General features: G+C 37.8%; 1 protein-coding gene across 6 annotated transcripts in view; it reads right to left on the bottom strand.

Moving 5' to 3' along the window:
- The window catches only part of LOC121320035 (protein phosphatase 1 regulatory subunit 12A-like), a 66201-nt gene that overhangs the window by 11757 nt on the left and 32298 nt on the right, over positions 1 to 22146 (bottom strand). For 2 of the 6 annotated variants that reach the window (XM_041258155.1, XM_041258156.1), the window contains exons 4-22: positions 18591 to 18750; positions 18303 to 18447; positions 17833 to 17907; positions 17419 to 17507; positions 16441 to 16598; positions 15924 to 16051; positions 12689 to 12898; positions 11887 to 11978; positions 11445 to 11561; positions 10692 to 10838; positions 9281 to 9445; positions 8724 to 8894; positions 6003 to 6093; positions 4852 to 5037; positions 4407 to 4575; positions 2531 to 2652; positions 2330 to 2392; positions 242 to 258; positions 6 to 132 (exon numbers count right to left, since the gene is read on the bottom strand). In XM_041258155.1, coding sequence (XP_041114089.1) covers positions 6 to 132; positions 242 to 258; positions 2330 to 2392; positions 2531 to 2652; positions 4407 to 4575; positions 4852 to 5037; positions 6003 to 6093; positions 8724 to 8894; positions 9281 to 9445; positions 10692 to 10838; positions 11445 to 11561; positions 11887 to 11978; positions 12689 to 12898; positions 15924 to 16051; positions 16441 to 16598; positions 17419 to 17507; positions 17833 to 17907; positions 18303 to 18447; positions 18591 to 18750 — 2432 coding nt within the window. The remainder of the gene's footprint in view (positions 1 to 5; positions 133 to 241; positions 259 to 2329; positions 2393 to 2530; positions 2653 to 4406; positions 4576 to 4851; positions 5038 to 6002; positions 6094 to 8723; positions 8895 to 9280; positions 9446 to 10691; positions 10839 to 11444; positions 11562 to 11886; positions 11979 to 12688; positions 12899 to 15923; positions 16052 to 16440; positions 16599 to 17418; positions 17508 to 17832; positions 17908 to 18302; positions 18448 to 18590; positions 18751 to 22146) is intronic. The other 4 variants (XM_041258158.1, XM_041258159.1, XM_041258157.1 and 1 more) reach the window with 3 other exon arrangements.

The following is a 22146-nucleotide window of genomic DNA, read 5'->3' as shown; positions in this document are numbered from 1 at the left end:
AATACCTTTTTGTAGTCTGTTGTATCTTCTTTTTCCAGTCTGCTAGAATATGGTTTTCTACCTTCACTGTTGCTGCGACCAATAAGATGGTCATAACGATCAATAGCAGTGCTAGACAATCCAGAATCATACCTAGGATCAGGCAAATTTGCAAAAAAGTTCGACACCATTTGCAAAAATTTGACACTATTTAAAACTGATCATGAAAAAACAAACACTTTTGAAAAATAAGTAAACATACCTTGAAAGTCTGTCGCTCTGCAATAAAAAATAAATAAATTAAATGCAAATCCAATATTCACTATAGTCAACTTTTTTTCTGTTTTCATATTATAATTATAATGTTCATCTATCCATGTAAACCAATTTGAGTATCCCTCCCCCTGAGAACAGTGTATTGTGATTTGACTTGCTTTTGTCACCCTCTATTGCGCAGTTGGGTCTCTGCCTATACAAGTTGATTTGGCCTAGTTTAAATAGTGTTTCCATTTAGTTAGTACATATCCCACAACAATCTGAACATTACTAATGCATTCATTGCCAAGAGAACCTGACACATCAGCTAAGAATCAAAAGCCTGCTTAGTGCACTGCTGGTATTTCCTGTCAGACGAGACACTATAGGTGTTTTAAAGCAGCAAAAGGACATACTGATGCAGCCTATAGCTGTCTCATATTGTATCATTCAAAGAATACTGTAAGACAGACCCAAGACACTTTCCATCCTGTGGAGGTAAAAACTGTCAAACTACAGGTCACGTATCAGATATACCCCCCCCAAAATCAGATTTCATTCAGAGGCTTCCTTTGCCTTGCGCTTGACCTCTTCGACCCTTGTGTTTTACATTGAGTATCTGCCAAAACTGTCAGTGACTCATCTTGCTGTGTGCAGCCTTTTGGAGCTCACTGCTCGAGCTGCCATGACTTGGATTCATCATCACTTCAGCTTAGGGCTGGGGAAGCTCACAAAAGGTTTACACAGTAAATGTATTAAATTGATTTAAAATCGTTTATTATTATATGGAAACCTATCTTGACAATATATGTATGAAAAACACATGGTTCAAAATATCTGCTGGTTTGTTCCATTCAGATTACTTGTGCACACACTGCAGAAAACCATCTGAAATCCAGTCAGGGAACATTTTAAAACAATGGTTGCCAGCATTTTTACATTTGCTTGCCAATTTCTACAAACCTTAACTTGGGTTGTGTAAACATCTCTCTTTGTATGGATTTGTATGGAATCTGACGGTTATTCTTGGTCTCACTTTTAAAGCGCACTGTTTTTATAGTAGCAAATGGACATTTTTTTGGAAAGAGAACTTCTAATACCATCAAAAGAAAGAAACTAACAACGGTCTTCAAATTCAACACAGAAATCTTAGTATTGCATACAGAGGAGTTAATACAATATAAGGGGTGGTTATAAAATCTAATTGGCCACTTTGTCCTGATGTGGAAAAAAAAAAAATCTTACAAAAAGCAGCGAAACACTTCACCTAGAGGCACAGAAGGACGAGGAACCAATACAAATAGGTACACAACACATGTTGATGGGCGACACCTTTATTTCAATTCATTTTCAAAAGGCTGCTGCACAATGCGGCCAAGTGACTTCATTACCACAGGAGGAAAATATATGGTATGCATACGGCTTCTGATGTTTGGTTTTAACCGATAAAACACCCCAAAGAAATACAAAGAAAATTCAATCTGTGTATAATAATAATAATAATAATAATAATAATAATAATAATAATAATCTTTATTTTTATATAGCACCTTTCATAGTGGACTACAATCACAAAGCACTTTACAAGATAGGAGACTAAGGTGTGTGAATTATGAATCAGCTGCAGTCACTTACAAGAACGTCTCACCCGAAAGACTGAGCACAAGGAGGTTAAATGGACACAATGAGTCAGTGGCTGAGCTGGAATTTGAAGTGGGTACCTACTGATTACAAGCCTGTTTCTTTAACCACTGGACCACCCAGCCTCCTAAAGGTATTTAGCCAATAAACACCGGAAATGATTACTCAATTGACATTGACACCACTCTTACCCCACTGATAAGAAAAAAAGGAAAAAAACCTATGAAATGAAACACCACACATTCGCTCTCAAATTATGTAAGTTGCAATAGGATCAGACATACTATGTGGTAGAGGTGAGTATATATGAAAAAAACACTGAAGAAAATCATGTTTCGTCATATATATATATATATAGCTGAAATTTGAAATTAACCAAATTTGCTCACCACTACAAAGAGAAATATGCTAATTTCACTACATCATTTACGGTAAATCAAAGCTAAAAAATTACCTGGGTTTCATTCCTGTTTGTTCCTCCTTCTGAATCTGACAGTTCCTGATCATTTTCGTCACTCTAAAAAAAATTAACAAAAAAAATGAACAAATCCTTTAACATGCGATTCTCTAAACCTTTACTCTTACAAAAAGGGGACAAAAAGTTTAGGATTTACTAGCTGAACCCTGTGTAGTAAAGCTGCCTTTTTACACTTACATCCTGTGTCCAGAAGGAGACGCCTGTGGACCTTCGTTTTTCCCTGGGTCTCCGTCTGTCACGTATTGATTTGATTTGGGACTTATCTTCTCCTTCTTTCTCTTCCTCCTTTTTATCAGCTTCTGTTAAAATACAGACCTACAATGAATTGCTTAAAAGCAGCTGCACTAACTGCAACAAATCAAGACATATATACAGCTCTGGAAAAAATTGAGACCACTGCAAAATTCAGTTTCTCTGGTTTTACTATTTATAGGTATATGTTTGGGTAAAATGAACATTTTTGTTTTATTCTATAAACTACTGACAACATTCCTCCCAAATTCCAAATAAAAATATTGTCATTTAGAGCATTTATTTCAAGAAAATGACAACTGGTCAAAATAACAGAAAAGATGCAGTGTTGTCAGACCTCGAATAATGCAAAGAAAATAAGTTCATATTCATTTTTAAACACAATACTAATGTTTTAACTTAGGAAGAGTTCAGAAATCAATATTTGGTGGAATAATCCTGATTTTCAATCACAGCTTTCATGCGTCTTGGCATGCTCTCTCTTTCACATTGATGTTGGGTGACTTTATGCCACTCCTGGCGCAAAAATTCAAGCAGCTCGGCTTTGTTTGATGGCTTGTGACCATCCATCTTCCTATTGATCACATTCCAGAGGTTTTCAATGGGGATCAGGTCTGGAGATTGGGCTGGCCATGACAGGGTCTTGATCTGGTGGTCCTCCATCCACACCTTGATTGACCTGGCTGTGTGGCATGGAGCATTGTCCTGCTGGAAAAACCAATCCTCAGAGTTGGGGAACATTGTCAGAGCAGAAGGAAGTTTTCTTCCAGGACAACCTTGTACTTGGCTTGATTTCATGCGTCCTTCACAAAGACAAATCTGCCCGATTCCAGCCTTGCTGAAGCACCCCCAGATCATCACCGATCCTCCACCACATTTCACAGTGGGTGCGAGACACTGTGGCTTGTAGGTCTCTCCAGGTCTCCGTCTAACCATTAGACAACCAGGTGTTGGGTAAAGCTGAAAATTGGACTCAGAAGATGACCTTACTCCAGTCCTGTACGATCAAATCCTTATGGTCTTTTTGCAAACCTCTTCTTTGCTTCTCATTGATGAAGGGCTTTTTTCTAGCTTTGCATGACTTCAGCCCTGTCCCTAGGAGCCTGTTTCGAACCGTCCTCGCCGTGCACTTCACCCCAGCTGCCGTTTGCCATTCTTTTTGTAGGTCACTTGATGTCATCCTACGGTTGCTGAGTGACATTCGAATGAGTTGGCGGTCATCCCAGTCAGTGGAGAGTCGTTTTCACCCTCTGCCGGTCTGTAGCTTTGTTGTCCCCAATGTGTGCTGCTTGACCTTGTTCTTATCAACCGCCGTCTTTGAAATTTTAAGGATGGAAGCAACCCGACGCTCACTGTATCCCTCTGCCAGTAAAGCCAGAATTGAACACTTCTTTTCCTCACTCAAAACTTTCCATGGTCAATAGTTATTTTTTGATTCCAATTACTTTTGAGGTACTACTAGCACTGTTTTGCCATCCAGCTGGTCCTATTGCAAAAGGATAGTGATGACCACAGGAGTGTTTTTTATACTTTTCCTCGTTAAATAATATTTGGTTCAGGTGATCCCCTAATCAGTACCTCATTCAGTAGAATGAGGTGTGCCTGTGTTGGAATTCAACAGACACTGGAATGGAATGGCTGCCATACATGTAGAGATGCTGATTTAAGAAAAATTTGCAGTGATCTCTTAATTTTTTCCAGATCTATCTACACACACACACACACACACTATCCCAATATACCCAGACCGCAGAGGAAAGTTTTGGACAATAAGGAAATTGAACTAGTTTACAAATGTTACCTTTTTCAGTTTCCCTTGACGTCCTAGAATAGCTGGGGTATGCAGATGTAATGCCTATCAGGCTGTTAGGCCGACTGAGCGGGCTAGATGTGGAAAGGGGACTGCTGGAAGTGGAAGTGGAAGATGAAGTTGCTGTTGATGCACTTGTTGGCCTGTAGCGTTGATAAGTCTGTGGGGGGGGGATAAATCACTGTATAAAAATCACATTAAATATCAACCTATGACACCCTCATATTTATTGTTACAAAAGAACACAAAAGTTGAAGATTGAAATATAAAACAGGTCAGCAGAAGATATATACAATATTGCCTTGCTATGAAACAGCTAGAGGGCACTCTTGTCTAACAATTTATTTCTACCAACAGATCATAGCAAGAAAATAGTCCACAATTAATTTTAGCATAAACAGCAGAACTGGTTAAACAGAGACGAGAGATACAGTACCTCTTCAAAGCTCCGGTATCGCTGTCGATAATCATCCTCTCGTGTCTCCAATTCTTTCTTGTCCTCTTGTTTTTCTTTGTCTTGTTTCTCTTTTTCTTCCTTTTCCTTCTCCTCTTCCCGAGTTCGAATTGGACGGCCACGGCCAATAGTCTTTTCTGCTTCTTGGAGATCCGTTAGTGTTACACCCTGCAAAAGATCAAGTAAATACTTTGGTTTTCTTTTTTTTTAAACCTGTATCTTAAGGGACCACCTAAGGTACCATCCTGTTTAGTAGAAGTTATGGACTAAAATCCTCTTTAAAATTTGATATAACTATCTTCAGGTTTAAAACACTTTGTTCTTTAGCTTTACTTAAGGTTTAAACAAAATAGCACCATCCCTGGTGAACCCTTTAATGTTTAATTGTAATATCAGAAAAGCTGACAGAGGGAGCAGTGTTCTTTTTACAATGGTACTGAAAAGGTAGCAGCTCGTTGAATCACAAGCATGTATCAAATGGTTAGACATTTGCTTCATGGTTCATTGCTGCATGCTAAAGTTGTTCACTACCCTTAAAATGGTCCAGTGAAACATCAGACCAACCTGACCCAAGGAAGAGATTCCAATGAAAATCAGTTCATAATATAGTACACTCTTTATTTCAATCCAACTTATCCATCAAAAAATGTGTACACAACCATGCAGATAAACTGTGTGCACTTTGTAAAATTTTTAAGTTGTAAAAAACGTTGTAGTTTTAAGTTCTTATGTCCTTAACTCCATTATATCTTTATCTACATTCAGTAGGTGTAGCAGGAGGTAGAATTTCAACCTGATCACAGAGAGAGAGAGATACACACACATATACATACACATTTGTTTGGCTTAATCTCTAAAATTACAAATGCAGTTTTTCTTCTCAGCAGTTCAATTAGAGAAGGGTCGCAAAAAACTTCAAATTAAGTTTCCTTCATTTCACAAGAGTCAGTGGCAAGCAGCTGATTTGTATTTTTATGGTTTCTCTTTCTAAAAATGCAGAAACAGGTTTACAGGAGAAGCATTTTCCGTTTTGGAATACCTTGTGCATGTACTGGGACAGAGCAGGGGCTGAAGTGGCAAGACACTTTCTCTCCAGTATAAATTGTACAAGAAGCACCCCTATGAGCACTTGCCTGTGTGGACCTTCTTGACTGCCTCGCTTGTCTGGACCTGGCTTTTCTTTGCGACTCTGACTCTTCATCTCGGACAGGAGTGAGGTACGACCTATCATTTAAAAAAAAAAAAAAACACCCAGTTGAATTGATCATAAAACTGAACTTTATCACTTGCTTGTTTTTCTTTTTGTTTGTAACAAACATATGCACACAATCATACCTGTCTGCCTATTGGTATTTGGCAGTTTGTAAAAGTTCTATTCAATGCTGCTGAACCAATGCACTTTATGCTGGAGACTGCAGTATATGTGGTCAATTAGGTGTTATGCTATTCTTCACTATCACTGAAACAATGCCTCCAGTATCAGACTACCCATGACCTGAAGCCAACATCCAGTGTTATAAAAACATATCTTACAGCCATTATTTGTATGACAGCATACACTATATTGAACTTTCACTTATACTTCAGTTGAAAGTTGGTTGTGTGGCTTTTGAAAGTACATTTTACAGTTTTCTAAAAGGTTTAAAAAAAAAAAAAAAACACAAAACAAAAAACTTTCCAACCCTTTCTTTGCGTTTGTCAGCTTCAGGATTCATATCTAGCTTGGAGTTCTGCCAGGAATATTATCTCAGTCACACAGTTGGCCATCACAAGCCTCGAATGCAACACATCATGCACTAGTAGACAGCACAAGTGGAGAACATGTTTGTACTGAATTCTTGCTGATGTTACTCCCCTAATTTTAACATCTACAAGGCCCTAAGAGGAAAGCTATCTGTGTCTGGCAAGAAACAAAAGAAAAAAAACCTTCAGCCCAAGTGAACAGCAGACCAGTAATCCTTATTCCAAGTACAACTATGGAGTGATAAAGGGTTTTTTATACAGAATTTTTCTCAAAACAAAAAACTGCCCAATTCAATGAGAAATTAAGTTATTCAAAAAGGACACTATCTATTTTAGTTTATATTAAGATATTTTCTGCAAAACAAATTATTAGTTAGGGTTAAAACTGGGCTATCAAATGCTTCACAACATGTTTAACAATTAAGTCAGTATCATTATACTGAAATCATTTTTGTTTACAATTTATAAAAACTGTCACGTTAATAATTGTAACATACAGCATCCAAAAGTGTATTATTTATATATATATATATATATATATATATATATATATATATATATATATATATATATATATATATATATATATGAGGCAACCAAGTGATGACACCAGATTAAAATCAGAGTTAAAATAAACCACACACTAGTATTTACAGCACAGAAATAATTCTTTGTGAACTAAATCAAATTTCTGGCTTTGGTTCATAAGGGATTTAGTTTCCACTTGTTTTCCCAGTTAAACAATTTTCAGCATTTGGTCAACACTTGATACACTGCTTGATGGGAACACAGTTGGATACAATTGTTTGTTAAAAAAAGGGACTATTTAATTAAAGCCTAGCAGATTTAAGAAAACAATGTATTCACTTTTCTGAAATTATCTCTCTCAATCACAGCTCATTACATTAAAATGTACTCTTTATGAAACGTATTAATTCAATGAGTTATTAAAATACAAAACTACAAATACGATATCCTGTGGCCATGGTGCAAGGTGAATGGCATCTCTGATCAAGTTCGTTAAATACATGGATATGGTATAAAAGTGTGCGACTCATTTTAAATGCCAGAGGTTGAAAGTGAAAATGAACTTACCAACCAATCGTGTACCCGATATTGATCACAATAACTCAGTGTGCTTTCGATACATCTTAAACCTAAAGTCACTTCTTGAATAATGCAAAAAGATGTTCTGCTCTCCTTTAAAATGGAATTCCCCTTCAATTAACCTTGCTTGTTTTATTTAAATTTGAAAAGGCCTGGTAATTGTTCAACGAATTCACTGGTGCTGCACTCAATTCAATTATGGTCCTTCTCTTGTGTCAAGTTGAAAACTGGCACTGCACTGCTTGCTTCTGAGTGGTTGAGGAGTTTGAAAGTAAACAACTCTACAATAAACGAACAATGGTTTTAAGGCTTTGGCAGAGATTAAAAACATACAATGCTACCACCTAGCATAGTAAATAAAATTAGGTATATTATCAATAAAACATGTATTTATTTCATAAGTGAATTCCTGTTCAGACACTGGTTTCACCACTCATTTACAGTTTTCACTGGGTGAATTAGCTGCAGGTGCCATGTCTACCAAATCTGATTGACAGATGATTACCAATCAAAGTGGTAAACAATGAGAAGTGTGTAACAAAGTAAGAATATATATAATAGTTGTGATTTTCTTCAATACACTTAGTGATGGCATTCTGAAGATTTATCCATAGCTTGCTTTGTTTACACTGGAAATCCCCACCCCATACAGAACCACGCGACAGGAGATGACAGTTATTAACTTCATGTAAGTGTATAGGAGGTGAATCACCGACAGTTTAGTTACTTTAGGTGACTATGTCGTGTAACAAATCAATTCATGTCTAGACCTTAAAAAGGACAAAATTGCAGGAGGCAGTCAAGGGGTAAAAGTCAGTGGTCAAGAATACAGTGTTTATATAATCCAGGAAAAATTAAGAGAGTACCTGAAACACTCTCAAATAAGAAACTTTAACACAGCAGCGATAACAGCTTGGCAAAAGTACTGGTTCAGTTTTTTTTTTTCTTGTATGCTACCCAAAGCATTAGGTTCCTACTGCATGGGAAGCAGGTGGATTACTAACCTGCGGCGCTCCCTGCTATCGGCCGAGGGTACAGTGCCAGTGGTGGAGGTGGTGGAGGTGGTGGTAGTAGAAGCAGCAGCAGCACAAACAGTAGGAATGACTGCCAGGGATGTCGGCCCAGAATCTTTCTCCCTTTCCGCACTTTCGTCAGACCACAACCGACTTGAGGTACTGCAAGACAAAAATCAAACACACATTTTTTCTATATATACACACACACACACACACACACCACCCATGGAAAGTCTAAATGGTATTACTAAGTGGTCAAGAAATTAAGTTTACAACAAGGAGTAAATTTCCCATGTGTGATTTAATTAATTTGTTCACTTGTTAATGCAGTTTCCGACCAAAATATCAGTCAATTTGAGCTGTAGGGACAAATGCTTTTGCACCATTGAAACTTGCTTAAGACTACATCACTGTGTGAGGTTAATAGTTTTGCCACAAATTACATGAGTAGATACCAAATGAATTATATCTGATACAAAAATATGGGGATTTCTTCCTTCACATTTAAATATAAATGACTAAACTACAAGCACAGACTAACATACCTGCTTGTTAAGCTTGATGGAGCCGTCGCTGTGGTGGTTTTGGTAATACTGCTTGAGCTGAAGAGCAGACTTCTCTGTAGGCCAGTGGGCGAGGTAACAGATGAGGGAGAGGTGGTGGATGGAACACTAGAACTAAAGTCGTCCTGCCTTCTCCCAAAAGATCCACTGGCAATACACAAGGAAGCCTTATCTGAACCTTTCTACTTACACACACTTCTACAAACAAACCAACCATTCTGAATACAATCATGTTTGTATAGAACCACAGGTAAGAAATGTGTTCATCAAAAAGCTGTGGAAGTGAATGAAAAGTTATTGTTTGCCAGTCAGTTCTGTGTTTTATCAGCAGTTTAGACAAGCCCCATGAGCGAGGAGCGAGACTGGGTCACATATCTGGAGCCACTCAAGGGTCACCAATTACTTTAATTCTGCCAAGTCAAATTATTATATCATGATAGGCAAACACATATGCAAATGAACGTCGTCAGTGTTTAAATTTGTTCACTGGAATAGTGATACTGTGAGAACCTTATTATACACAAAACATTAACCTTTTAAATAAATGTTATGATTGTGTTTCAGATCATGGTCTTGCATCCCCCCCACCCAAACAAAAAGAAAAACATTTCACACAAAAAGAATACACAAACTCATGTCTAAACCTATGACACTATATACTCAAATACAAAACAAAGGATACAATTAGAACAAAATACCTTAATTTTCAATAATATATTAAAATATTTAACACATTGTTTTATACAGGTCAAAGACAAAAGTATTGGCACCCTACATTTAATACAGGAATTCAAGAAAACATGTTAAATACAAGCGTACAGTTAACATTAGCCACCACTAATTAATATGACAAAGACCAAATACACAAATGGGGTTTTAGAAGTTCAGGTACTAGAAACATTGATGTGATAAATAAATAAATAAAATAATCACCAGATCTCAACCCAATAGAAATGCTTTGGCCTGATCTAAAAAAGCTGTAGCCAAGCACTGTGCATACAACCTGTCTGAGCTGAAGGAAATAAGCAAGGCAGAACGAGCTCACATTTCACCAATAGGAAGTAACACAGTGGTTTAAATTTGATCGAGTATCTGAAAGCAGTACGAAAAGCAAAGAGGACAAACTGAATACTAAAAGCAAGACTGTCAATACTTCCATCATGAACAAATATTTGAAAATTGCTTAAGTGCAACTTTATTATTATTTTACAAAGATTGTGTTAACTATCAGAAAACTATTTTGGTCTGTGTCATTAACTTAAACGATCTCATAATTAAGTGTAGGGTGCCAATACTTTTTCTGTGACTATTAAAATGTATGCTTTTCACCTAAATGGCTCAAGGGGTTAAGCGACTTGTGAGCATTCTTATAAAAACCCTCTTGGGGCAATACCTTCTATAAATGCTGTAAGACGAGTACTGAGTCGAGGGGGACTGCCAAGGTTTAGTGTTATTAGGATCCAAGCTGATGGCAGATGAAGATTTAGCTGGTACTTCTCTCGCACTGCTACTTCTGCCTATTGCTAGTGAGTAAGAAGTGCTGCATGCACAGCAAGCAGAAAAGCATGTTAAAATAAAATTCAGCCAATACTTAAGCACAGCCTGACGTATCAAATTCAAAACTAGTCAGTTGCCTTTGGGCATTTCAATCTTGAAGTGTTGCTTTTGCTTTATAACACTGGGCAACAGTTTAAGCAGATAATGGCTACAAAACAACCAAACACATTAAATGACAACAGAAGTTGGGTAGAAAAAAAACAAACATTCAACATGCAAAAAGTAATAGCACATTCAATGAAAGCCAAGCTTTTATACAATCTTAAGACATCTGTGAATTGAGATTTAACTTCACTCTCACGCGTTGAAGCAGTAAGCTGAAACTCTGCATTCTTTCAAATAAACTGGACTCGATATGAATGTGAAAACATGCTATGGGACTTTGCACATGTGTCTGCAGTGCATGCACTTGATCCAATTACTAAATACAACAGAGCTGGTTTGTTACAGCCACCTGGCATTTTCTTATTGCTTCTGTAACAAATTATAGTCATGAGATCTTAGCTCCACAGTAAGTGCTGCTGGGTACCATAACATCATCTCTGCATGATGATTTATAAATATCTTGGTTAGATGCCTGTATAGTTACCTTCGCTGGTAACCTGGCATTTTGTTCGGGGAAGCTAATCCTTCATTGTTCTTCAGGTCATCATCCCACCTGCGCCGTGTGTAAGATCCACTACGTACCAGACTAGCAGCAGAGTCCCTGTGAATCATACATTACAATAGGATCCAAGGTTTGTACCTTTGGGTGAGTTTTCAAATCATTTTGAGCGGTTTTTAGCAACAAACCTAGACTACTTTATTTATTTTTAAAGTGGCTCTTGGAAATGCAATAAGTCTTACTTGGGGGAACTGATACATTTAGGAATAATAAATCAAGGTGGCACTCTGTTTGCTGCTCAATGCATTGGAAGCCAGCTGTACAAGGGGATACAAACATGCAAGATGCTGCAGAGCCCATGCCCTACTCTATACCAACTTCAAAACTAGAATCACTGGAAACTAGAATCCTTTCATTTCCACCCCACCTGTTTTCTTTTTCGTCAATGTCTGATGCACTAGCAAGTCTTCTGGATGGTATTGTGGGTGCCACATAAGCAAGTCTGGTTCCTTTGTTATCCTGTAGAAAAAAAACAAACCACAAGTATTTGTAAAAATGTAGTGTGCAGGGGGGGGTGGTAATAGTACAGCAATCTTTCACTCAAATCAGCACGGTACTTCACTCCTGCCCATTCCAAGTAAGATTCCTGATAACAGGGTCTTACTGAATTTAACCGTGATTACCATTTTCGAAGTTCAGGCTTTTAAAGTATTTCTGATTTTGTGTGTATGTGTGAAAATTAAGCTTGATTAAACCCGTTGTAAAACTACACAAAAACAAAGCAACCTTTGGCCATAATTTAAAGGGAGGTACATGCGATTGAATGTTAGTGAACATGAAGCATCAGATGAAAGACATGTATCACTGATGTCCAGAGGCACTTCATTTTATTTTTTTACTGACCACCACCATTAAATGGAACTTTACTGAGAAAATCATTGAACACAGCTGCAAATTAAATGTGAAGACAACAGCTTTAAGTGTACCATGTTTTATTCAAGAACCTTCAAGTCAGGAGACCTCAATTTGGCAGCCATATTGGGTCACCAAGACGTTAATCACCTGGAAACCAAAGTCACACAACCCCAATATGGTGGCCGTCTAGATCACGGTACTGTTGAAAGGTTACCAATTAGTAGCTGGTGTATCCAGTTTTACAAAAGCATACAAGGGGATGCTTAAGCCTGAAAAAAAAAAAAACACACATTATACAGATGTGTGCAGATTACCTTGTTGTCCAAGGTGGAAGAAAGTCTAGGACTAGAAGCCGACCGCATCACTCCAGTGGTTTCCTTCTCTTTCTGTGCCTCCTTTGCTGCTGTGATCTCAGCCAATGCCCCATAGCTGCCAGTCTTCCGTAGACCAGACCTCCACGAGGCGGGAGACTCGTCTTTCCTCTCCTCCTCTTTTGGAGAGACCTTGCCAGCAGGAGGGGCAAACTGGAAAATAAGCAACAGGGTAAGACATTTTCCAAAATGTATTATGTTTGCAAAACCAAAATGTCACAATTTCTAAAACGGATTTTGGTTTCAAATATATATCTTAAAAAAATTAATAAATAAAAACCTTAATAATAATAATAATAACAACAACAACAACAACAACAACAGGATACATAGGTTAAACAATAATTTTGACAGGCACTATGATTTGCCAAGAAATAAACATGACCATTACTTGATTATAATCATTTGCTAACATTTCATATTAATATTTAGAAGAAAAACAAAATTGTAATAGTGCATAAGCCCACCAACAGGAACCAAATTAAAAATGACAAGAATGTCTGCATTGCGAATTCAGCAAGCTGACGAACCCAGTTACAACATATTTAGAGTGGCTGTTTTTGTTCTGATCAGACACTGGTCCTTAAAATATTATGAAATCTGTCCTTTGTGCAACGTTACAGATGTTTAGTACACGGCATAAATCGCACTTATTATTTGTTTGACTATCTTATTTTAAACAAGAGTGGGAGGTTACATTATAGGGAAACAATTTATGAAGCCATACAATTAGATGTTAATCATTGTACCTAGACTAAGCAGACAGAAAGTCAGAAAGTCAACAAGTCTCCAATAGATTATTCAGGATTCATTGTCAAATTATTATCATCATTATTTATATATAAATGCAGTTGTTGCCAATTAATTTTACCTCACTTTTCTCCCAATTTGACATATAGAATTGTATTTTAAGCTCAGCTCACCCCTACGCTGACTCGGGAGCAACGAAAATGAACACACACTGTCCTCCGAAGCATGTGCCATTAGCAGACCGTTTTTTCACTCTGCAGGTCCGCCATGCAGCCAACCCAGACCTACAGCACTGAAGGACAACACAGCTCTGTGCAGCTTGCAGGCAAGCCCGCAGGCGCCCGGCCAGTCTACAGGGGTCACTGCTGCACAGTGAGCCGAGGACACCTTGACCGACCTAAGCCCTGCCCCCCAGGGTGGTGCTCGGCCAATTGTGCGCCGCCCCCTGGAAGCTCCCGTCCACGGTCGGCAGTGAAATAGCCTGGACTTGAACCAGCGACCTCCAGGCTATAGGGCGCATCCTGCACTCCACGTGGAGAGCCTGTACCGGATGCGCCACTCAGAAGCCTGTTAGCGAATTTCAACCCAATACTTCCACCCATTCTGGTGAGGCACTGTGCTACTGGTCACAAATTAAGAATACATTTAAAGTTATTATATTAGGCACCAACCTGTTACACAAACATGTACGATTGTTTCCATGAAGAACTGAAGGCTCAAACAAATAAATTACTCTAAAAAAAGGAGAGCAACTAAAATATCTGGGCACGCCCCAAAAATAAACACTCAAAATAACCTTTTAAAACAAAACGCAGGTCTTTAAGTAGATTGACTAATATATTTTTTTACCACCACAAAATCAGTTTAAATCTCTGTATTTAATACTGTATTTTTACACCAAAACATTTAGGTCTTTGTTCACTTTTCCTGAGTAGAACAAGCTTGCATGTTTAAAAATGTTAGTATTGAATGTTATGGGTTCACCAATATCTTCGACTAGTTAATATACACACAATGAATAACTAACTTTCACACCCTTGTATACACATAGGTTTGTATACTATTTCAAACAAAGCTCGACCGTTGCGAGTAAACTACTAGAGGAACTTTTTTTTAATATTCAAAAGAATGGTAACATTCATCTGTTAGTATTAAATTTAATTAAAACAAGCAGATGGCAGCTTATCAGTCAATGTCCTCTACTTTCAGTACTGTTAACAAGTGCCCTTTAAAAATAAAGTGGAACCCAAGTATCTTCAAAACCCAAACAAAGGCACAAAGCAAGCATGCTCATGCAAATACCAGTGACAAAAGACATGCAGTAGTTGGTTTTTGTATCTTGTTAACAGCAACCTGTAACAAACTCCTGAGCACACCAATGCCTCACCATAGCCTTTTCACCCTTATTGGGCACAAGAGAAATGCCAGTTTTGCGCAAGCCTTGACGCCATGATGCAGGATCACATAGCTCCGCCACAGGCATGAGAGGAGTAATAAAATCAGACTAAAGCCAAATCAAGATAAGACATGTGATGAGAAGATAGAGATTCAGGAAAGCAGCAATAGCATACATACACACATAGTGAAATGACAGGGTACCGAAACAACTAAAAATCTAGAGAAAATGATTAAGTAATATTTTATACAAGTATTCATTGTTTAAAGTTCCATTTATTATTACAAACTTGAGCCACAACTATTGAAAATGGAAGATTTTGAAATTGTGGGTACATGCTAATACATGCAACAGTCACCAATGGCGATGGAACAGAGGAGGCTGAATTGTCTGAGTCACAGTTGCAAAGAGCGTGCTTTCCTTGTAAACTGCAAGTAGCATCATTGCAGGACCACTGGAAGATGCAGTATTCCAACAAATCAGACTGAATGAGAAGTAAACATTTATGCTGTCTGTACATAGAATGAAGGCCAACAGCCATTTCATTACAGGCTTGTATTTCTTTTGGTCCATGGCTGGCCTGCAAAATCCCCTTATGACAAGTCTGCTTTCTATAACGCCGACATAAAACAAGCACAAAGTTCCCTTTTCTGACTTCACAATAAAGTCTACCACAATAACTTGTCTGTACAAATTTTGTCCAACTATAGCATCACTTTAGCCCTTAAACATATAATCAACATACTGGGAGGAACAGCTGCTTGCACCAGTTTCTAACAAACTGCAGCCCATCCCTATATTAACTAGATATTTTTTACACCATTATCTTCTATACAATTTTAATTTCACAGTAACCAAGCACTGAGTAGGCATCATATGAAACCATTGAACATTTTTTTTGTATGATCTACCCAGGAAAATGGAATAAAAGTAATGTTTTTATAAAAAGGCTTTGTAGTTATGGATACACACACACATGCCTGGTAATAGGGAGATGTAACAATCTATAGACTGGAATTCAACTTTCCCTACCTTCTTGACAGGTGATGTTGGTGTAACCTGGTTTGTAGGTATGGTTGGAGAAGATACCATCATGCTGGATGGCTGTGTTGTGGTACTATTTGTACTGTTACTCATAGGTGCAAAAGTTTTGCTTTTTTCTAAGAAAACAAACAAAAAAAAAAGGTATTAAGAGAAAAAAAAAAAAAAGGTTAAGAAACCAAGTCAAATACATACATATATAATTAAACATAAATACAATTACATTTAAAAATAGATTTAGCCTCTCCACCTAACATTTTCAATATTCATGCTGAAGCCTACAACATGAAATCAATTTTAAAACACATTTAAACCACATATTTGCAATTACAAACGTTTGGCCCAAGTCATGTTAGGTCAGGTGGCACTGAGATAAGGCCAAAAGCAACCCTTAAATCACTCACCTCAAACAAAGCGTGTCCTTTAATTTCACCAAGCTAACAGTGTCAGACCGGTTGCAGCTTATCGCCACCCTGCTGAGCTGATCTTTAGCACTAAATGGATTTACCTGCTTCTGTTTCAGACTCTGAGTCCTCCTCCTCTTCCTCTTCACTGGAGCAGCTGGACTCATCCTTCTTCCCCTCCTCTTCCTCGTCTACTTTCTCCTGCTCCAGAGACTCGATGCGGGGCATGCTCTTCTCCTGCTCGATGAGGAGAGTCTCTTTACTGAAATTAAAAGAAAAAAAAAAAATCAGACAGACATTCTGTGACAAAATCCCAAACTTTAAAACAGATTTACTTCAGCACACTTGTAAGTTACAGTATATCAACTATCCTATATGTTCTAGTAAAAATCTAACTTTCACTGTCACCAATGCCTTACATTAGAATGAACAACCACCTAATAAAACACAGCGAATGTATTGAAATCTGTGTGAAGACACAAACTTTTACTGGCAACAGTCATCTCAGAAGTAGTAGTTTTGACTGTAAAACTGAAGTTGTGCCTGTGCTCACAAAACACAAAGTTCCTCTGTGGCACAGCATAGCACATTATCCTGCTGTGCTGTTTAGCACGTGCAATTGTATTACCACAAAACTCATTAATTTATCTACCATCGAATATCATCTGATTTTGGCAAAAACAGGTCACATTCACACTATTTGTACTGAAGGAAGAGAGTAAAAAAAATATAACAATTGGACAATAACCATAAACAGAATAATACACCACAGCCCAAACACTGGTACTGGCTTTATATTTGGAACACAGCTCAATTCCATGACGACATGGCAGTGTTTACATGAGAGGTCAGGGTCACCGTAAAGTTTGAATCTCAAAAACAGGGTTTATCGTGCATCAACAGCACCCTTGTCAATCTGAAAGCAATTGAGCAGCCCAAAATGACAGTAATGCATTCTATTGGTATTCTTTGCATGAATGCAAGAGGTCTATGAACGGGTGTCTTGCAAACCAGACCTACCAAGTATAATGAGGTAATATTAGTTTCATAGCAGGCCCTTGTACAATGCAGGATCCACTTACTTCTTGATTGGTTTTATCAACTGGTTGTTCTCCGTTGTTGTCGTCGTCTCAATCAAAGGAGACTTCTTTTCCTGTTTCTCGCTAAGAAGCTTTAATAAAAGCAAAAGAAAGAATTACGTATTTTTTCAACCGACTGCCCCGTTACCTCATATAACAAGTATTAGTCCAAGTAAGTTTTATACTTGACTTAAGTTTCTGAAGCATTGTCAAATCCTGGACCATTTAAAATTGCTAATGTTTTCATTAACAGGTCATCGTTGCACAAAAATGCCTCCATCGTTATATACTCACTGCAATCAAGGAGAATTGCCTGACCAAACTATTTACATAAACGTGCAGTGTTAACTTCCTGGCAGCAACACAGCTCGTCATTACTTTTGAAAACGCGGAAATACAAATCAGAACAGGCTTTACCAATTTTTGCTTCTTTTGTAATTCTTCTAAGTAACCAAGGACATCTTCATCTGCTACATCAAAGGCTGTTTGACCCTGCAAAAAACATAAGCTCCTGCATGACATACTGACTCCAAGCAAAACACACACAGTTGTACTCATTGTATATTACATTTTAATATGCATCATTACACTAAAGCAACATATTATAGTTGCTTAATATGTCATTATAGTAAACCTATAGAACTATTTCTATTAGTAACCAAATCAATCACACTGCTGAAGCAATCTGCTGATAAGGTGTGCAGAAATTCACAGTTTAGCTTTCCATATGTTAAACACTAAACTATTTATGGAAAGGTACAGGAGGAAGATTTGACCACCAGGTGGTGCAAAGTGTCAAATAAAACACCCATTCTAGATGCTAACTGCTCAATAATGATGAAGTGATTTTTGCCTAATTGTTTAGTATCCAAGCGACAAACACCTACCACTTTGTTGACAGCGTCCATATCACATAGATTTTCTACTAAAACACGGCAAGCTTCCTCTTTGCCCCAGTGTGCAGCAGCATGGAGTGGCGTCCAACCGTCATAATCTTTAATATTTACATCATACCCTGCCTGGATTAAAAGCCTGTGGAGAAATGAGACTAAATAATGCACCTGGAACTTCACAGGCAATTTAAAGAGAATGGGAAGTATAGTAGTTTGCACATGTATTGTCTATTGTAAATTATGCAAAAAGAACAACTACTACTGCTGAAACATTTCACTTACTTTAAAACCTCTACATAACTCTTTGCAGCAGCCACATGCAATGCAGTGCCCCCAGATTTGGCATGCCTGACATCATTAATCTGGCCACTGTTTAACCACTGGTGAGCATCACGCAGCATAATCCTTTCCTCCTCTTTCCGGACAGCTTCTATATCCACCCCTTACAAAAAAGAAAAAAAGAAAAGTTACAAAAGCCTATTTTCCCTGAAACTGTTAGGAAAGCAAATTTCCAGGTCATGTGAAACCAAGGCTTTCTGTACATCAAGCAAATATTTGAGTTACCGCCGTGCTTGTGGGATGGAACACTCACTAAAATCTGTTGCATTTATGTGAACATGGGAACCACAGTTCTCCATACATTCATATGTTTTACAGGTAAACACATTGCATTAAACATGTCAGGTACCACAGAGGGCACTGTTGCTTGTCCCCCCAACTCCTTACTAGAAGTTTAGCAGTATACAATGCCCATATACATATACAGGAGATCCCCAGTTCAAATCCCAGCTCAGCCACTGACTCACTGTGAGACTTTGTATGTGACTGCAGTTGATGCATTGTTTACACACCCTACTCTCCAAGTCGCCTTGGAAAAAGAGTTCTGCTAAATAAACAGAAATAATACTTCTCTGTATAAAAGTTTGTCACAGAGACCGTGTCATCAAGGACAGGGAATGAATCAATGAATTAATTCAGTATGTTTTCTCAACACAAGGAGGGGGCTGCACAATCCTCTGCTTTTTGATTGTGCCTCTCCGCTTATTTTTTCTCTTATGAATGTAAATCAGATTTTTCAAACACTAAGCTAGTTTGACCTAAATGTATATGGTCTCTAATAATGGTGTTGGAACAAGAAGAATGTTTACATTTAAAGACACAACACAGTTTACTGGAATGCAGTTGATGGAGTTTTGAAACCAGTGCTGCCTCTTGAATAATAGAGCTTCTGAAGACAACACTAGATTCTTCAACTCACTGTATGCAACTCTGCAATATGAAACCGGTATCTCAATGGAGGGAAGTAATCTGAACTTGCTGTTAATAACCTTGAAGCATATTGTATTCTTATTCCAAATTTTATAAAATATAGTTAAATGATCCTAACTAACTTTACTTGCATTTTCGCTAAATGAACCAAGGCACTCACGGACAAAAAAACTCCACACATTTCCATTACTTCATTATCCACAGCAATCTATACTATAACAAAGCAGACTAGTCACATAAATTATATCGCATAATAACTGGGCACTTCGATTAGTCTACAGTTGCTATGTTAAGCAACAGCTGAAAACTATTTATTCAACCATTAGTTATATAGTTCATTGTGGTTGGAATATAGTACACTGGAATATAGTAGTCTCCGTGTATGGAACACCTCAGCAAAGAATAACTTTGTTAACAGGAACTTTGCTTAAAAGAACACCTTGGCACCGATAGTGATTCGTTCACAGCCAATACAGTATTATTTTGTAATCTGATAACTCAAACTTAAATTCAAATGGTTTATTCAGTCTTTTCAAACATCTTGTCATCGCGAGGCACACCGTTTGGTTTAGTCATACTTTCCACAACCACCGTCATAAGACTTGTTTTCTATTCTCATTGCACCTCATTGCTACAAAATGGCACGTAAACAAACAGTGAAACGTGTCACTGTTTCACTTGCTACAAAAACTCAGGGTGTTCCCCGTTCTGGAGAGTTGCTTCTTCACTCTGTGTATGTCTTTAATATTGCTCCTGTACATGTATTCGTAATTCATCTAGAGCTGCTCCTGTATTTTTTTCTGTATGTAGGGGTGCGGTTTTAATTTAGTTTGACAGTTTACTAAATGTTAGTATGTCTGTTACTTTATTATAGTTTATTAACATAATAATACTGCACTTTTCTGAAACATACCACTGCATTGCTACAAATCTGCATCAGCAGTCAAACACTGCAAATAAAACCCGACAGCTGTCATTATAGGCAGACAGATACTGTGGTAAGCTAAGCAAATCGCATTACATAATATGCTTTAAAGTGCAGACCATGTAAGCACACTGTAGGCAGGGATAATTAACACAGTATGCATGTTGTAAATGAAACCCTTAGGACATGAGAAGTATAGAGATATACTTGGGACACAGAAATAAACACTGTGGGTTACAAGCTCTCTGCTCCCTGCCCTCCCTCATCTCATAAAATATGCATGTACAGTAAGCCTAGTTTACACTACCCAAGTCTTAGGGAAAAAATGTGATTTTTTTCTTAATGCAAAAACAATTATAAAAAATTGGACATGAACAAGACAGGTGGAGAATAGTAAAACACATTTGCCCCTGTTCTTTGTGCTTTTACTGTCTTCACAATAGTATTTGCAGAAGAGGTGTTTCCAATTTATACAACACTCACGGTATACTGGAAAACACCACTTTGTAGAAATGGGAAGTTTTGTAAAAGGTTAAAACAGTTAATGCTCAGTGGTAAGCTAAATCAGCAGTTTAAATAAGCAAAATCATATGAGAAGGTCTGTGTGGTTGTACTCTGATAAACTGCGGTCCCAATCCTGGTGGTGACCAGCCTACCAATTTCCACCTTGTGTAACACACAAGCCCTACGCCATCCACATCCTCAGGGCAGTTACACAAAACCACTTATATTTCAAGATAGAACAGTACATCTTTTGCAGAAATCATCCATGCTAGTCTAAATGATTACTGTTTTCTTTTAAAGAACTACAGTACTTGGTAAATTAGCCCCAGGTTGTTGCTTTTGGATCCATTACAGATAGTCTGACAATGGCTGCTTCACCTATCTTGATCACTGGACCACATTCTACAACAAGGACTATCTGTACAGACGGGACAGACTGCACTTAAATAACAAGGAAACCAGTCTACTTGGAGAAAAGATCCTCGAGCAGGTTCAGAAGCATTTAAACTAGAAAGGAAGGGGGGAGAAATCAACAAAATAACAGAAGGGAGACTGCATCAAAACAAGAACAACAACTCAGGTAAGACAACCATTAAATGTATTTATCTAAATGCTAGAAGTATCAGAAACAAAATTCTAGAACTTGAAGCTACTGCACTAACAAGTAACTACGATGTGATAGGTGTTACAGAAACTTGGTTGTCAGAGTGATGGGGACGAACACAATATTTGTGGGTATACACTGTACAGGAAAGACAGGCAGGACAAAAGAGGAAGAGGGGTAGCGCTATACATAAGAAACAGTCTTGAAGCCCAGGTGTTAAACCTGGACAAAGAAAATAAAGCCGAATATGGGTCTGAATAACGGACAAAAATTCAAAGGGTATAATAATAGGAGCATGCTATAGACCGCCAGATTCAGACGGTGAGCAAAATAATCTGTTATACAATGACATTAGAAATGCGTGTAGCAAAGGAGAAGCCATACTAATGGGGGATTTCAACTTCCCCCATATAAAATGGGAAAACCCGGTGGGTAGAACGAAGGATGAAATAGAAATGGTGGAAATGACAAATGACTGCTTCCTAACACAATTTGTCAAGGCACCGACTAGAGGGGAGGCATGCCTTGATTTAGTC

Source organism: Polyodon spathula, chromosome 8 (genome assembly GCF_017654505.1).
Source record: "Polyodon spathula isolate WHYD16114869_AA chromosome 8, ASM1765450v1, whole genome shotgun sequence".
NCBI classification, from domain to species: Eukaryota; Metazoa; Chordata; class Actinopteri; order Acipenseriformes; family Polyodontidae; genus Polyodon; species Polyodon spathula.
The sequence above is the reverse complement of the archived record's forward strand: the minus strand, read 5'-3'. Positions and strand labels throughout refer to the sequence as shown.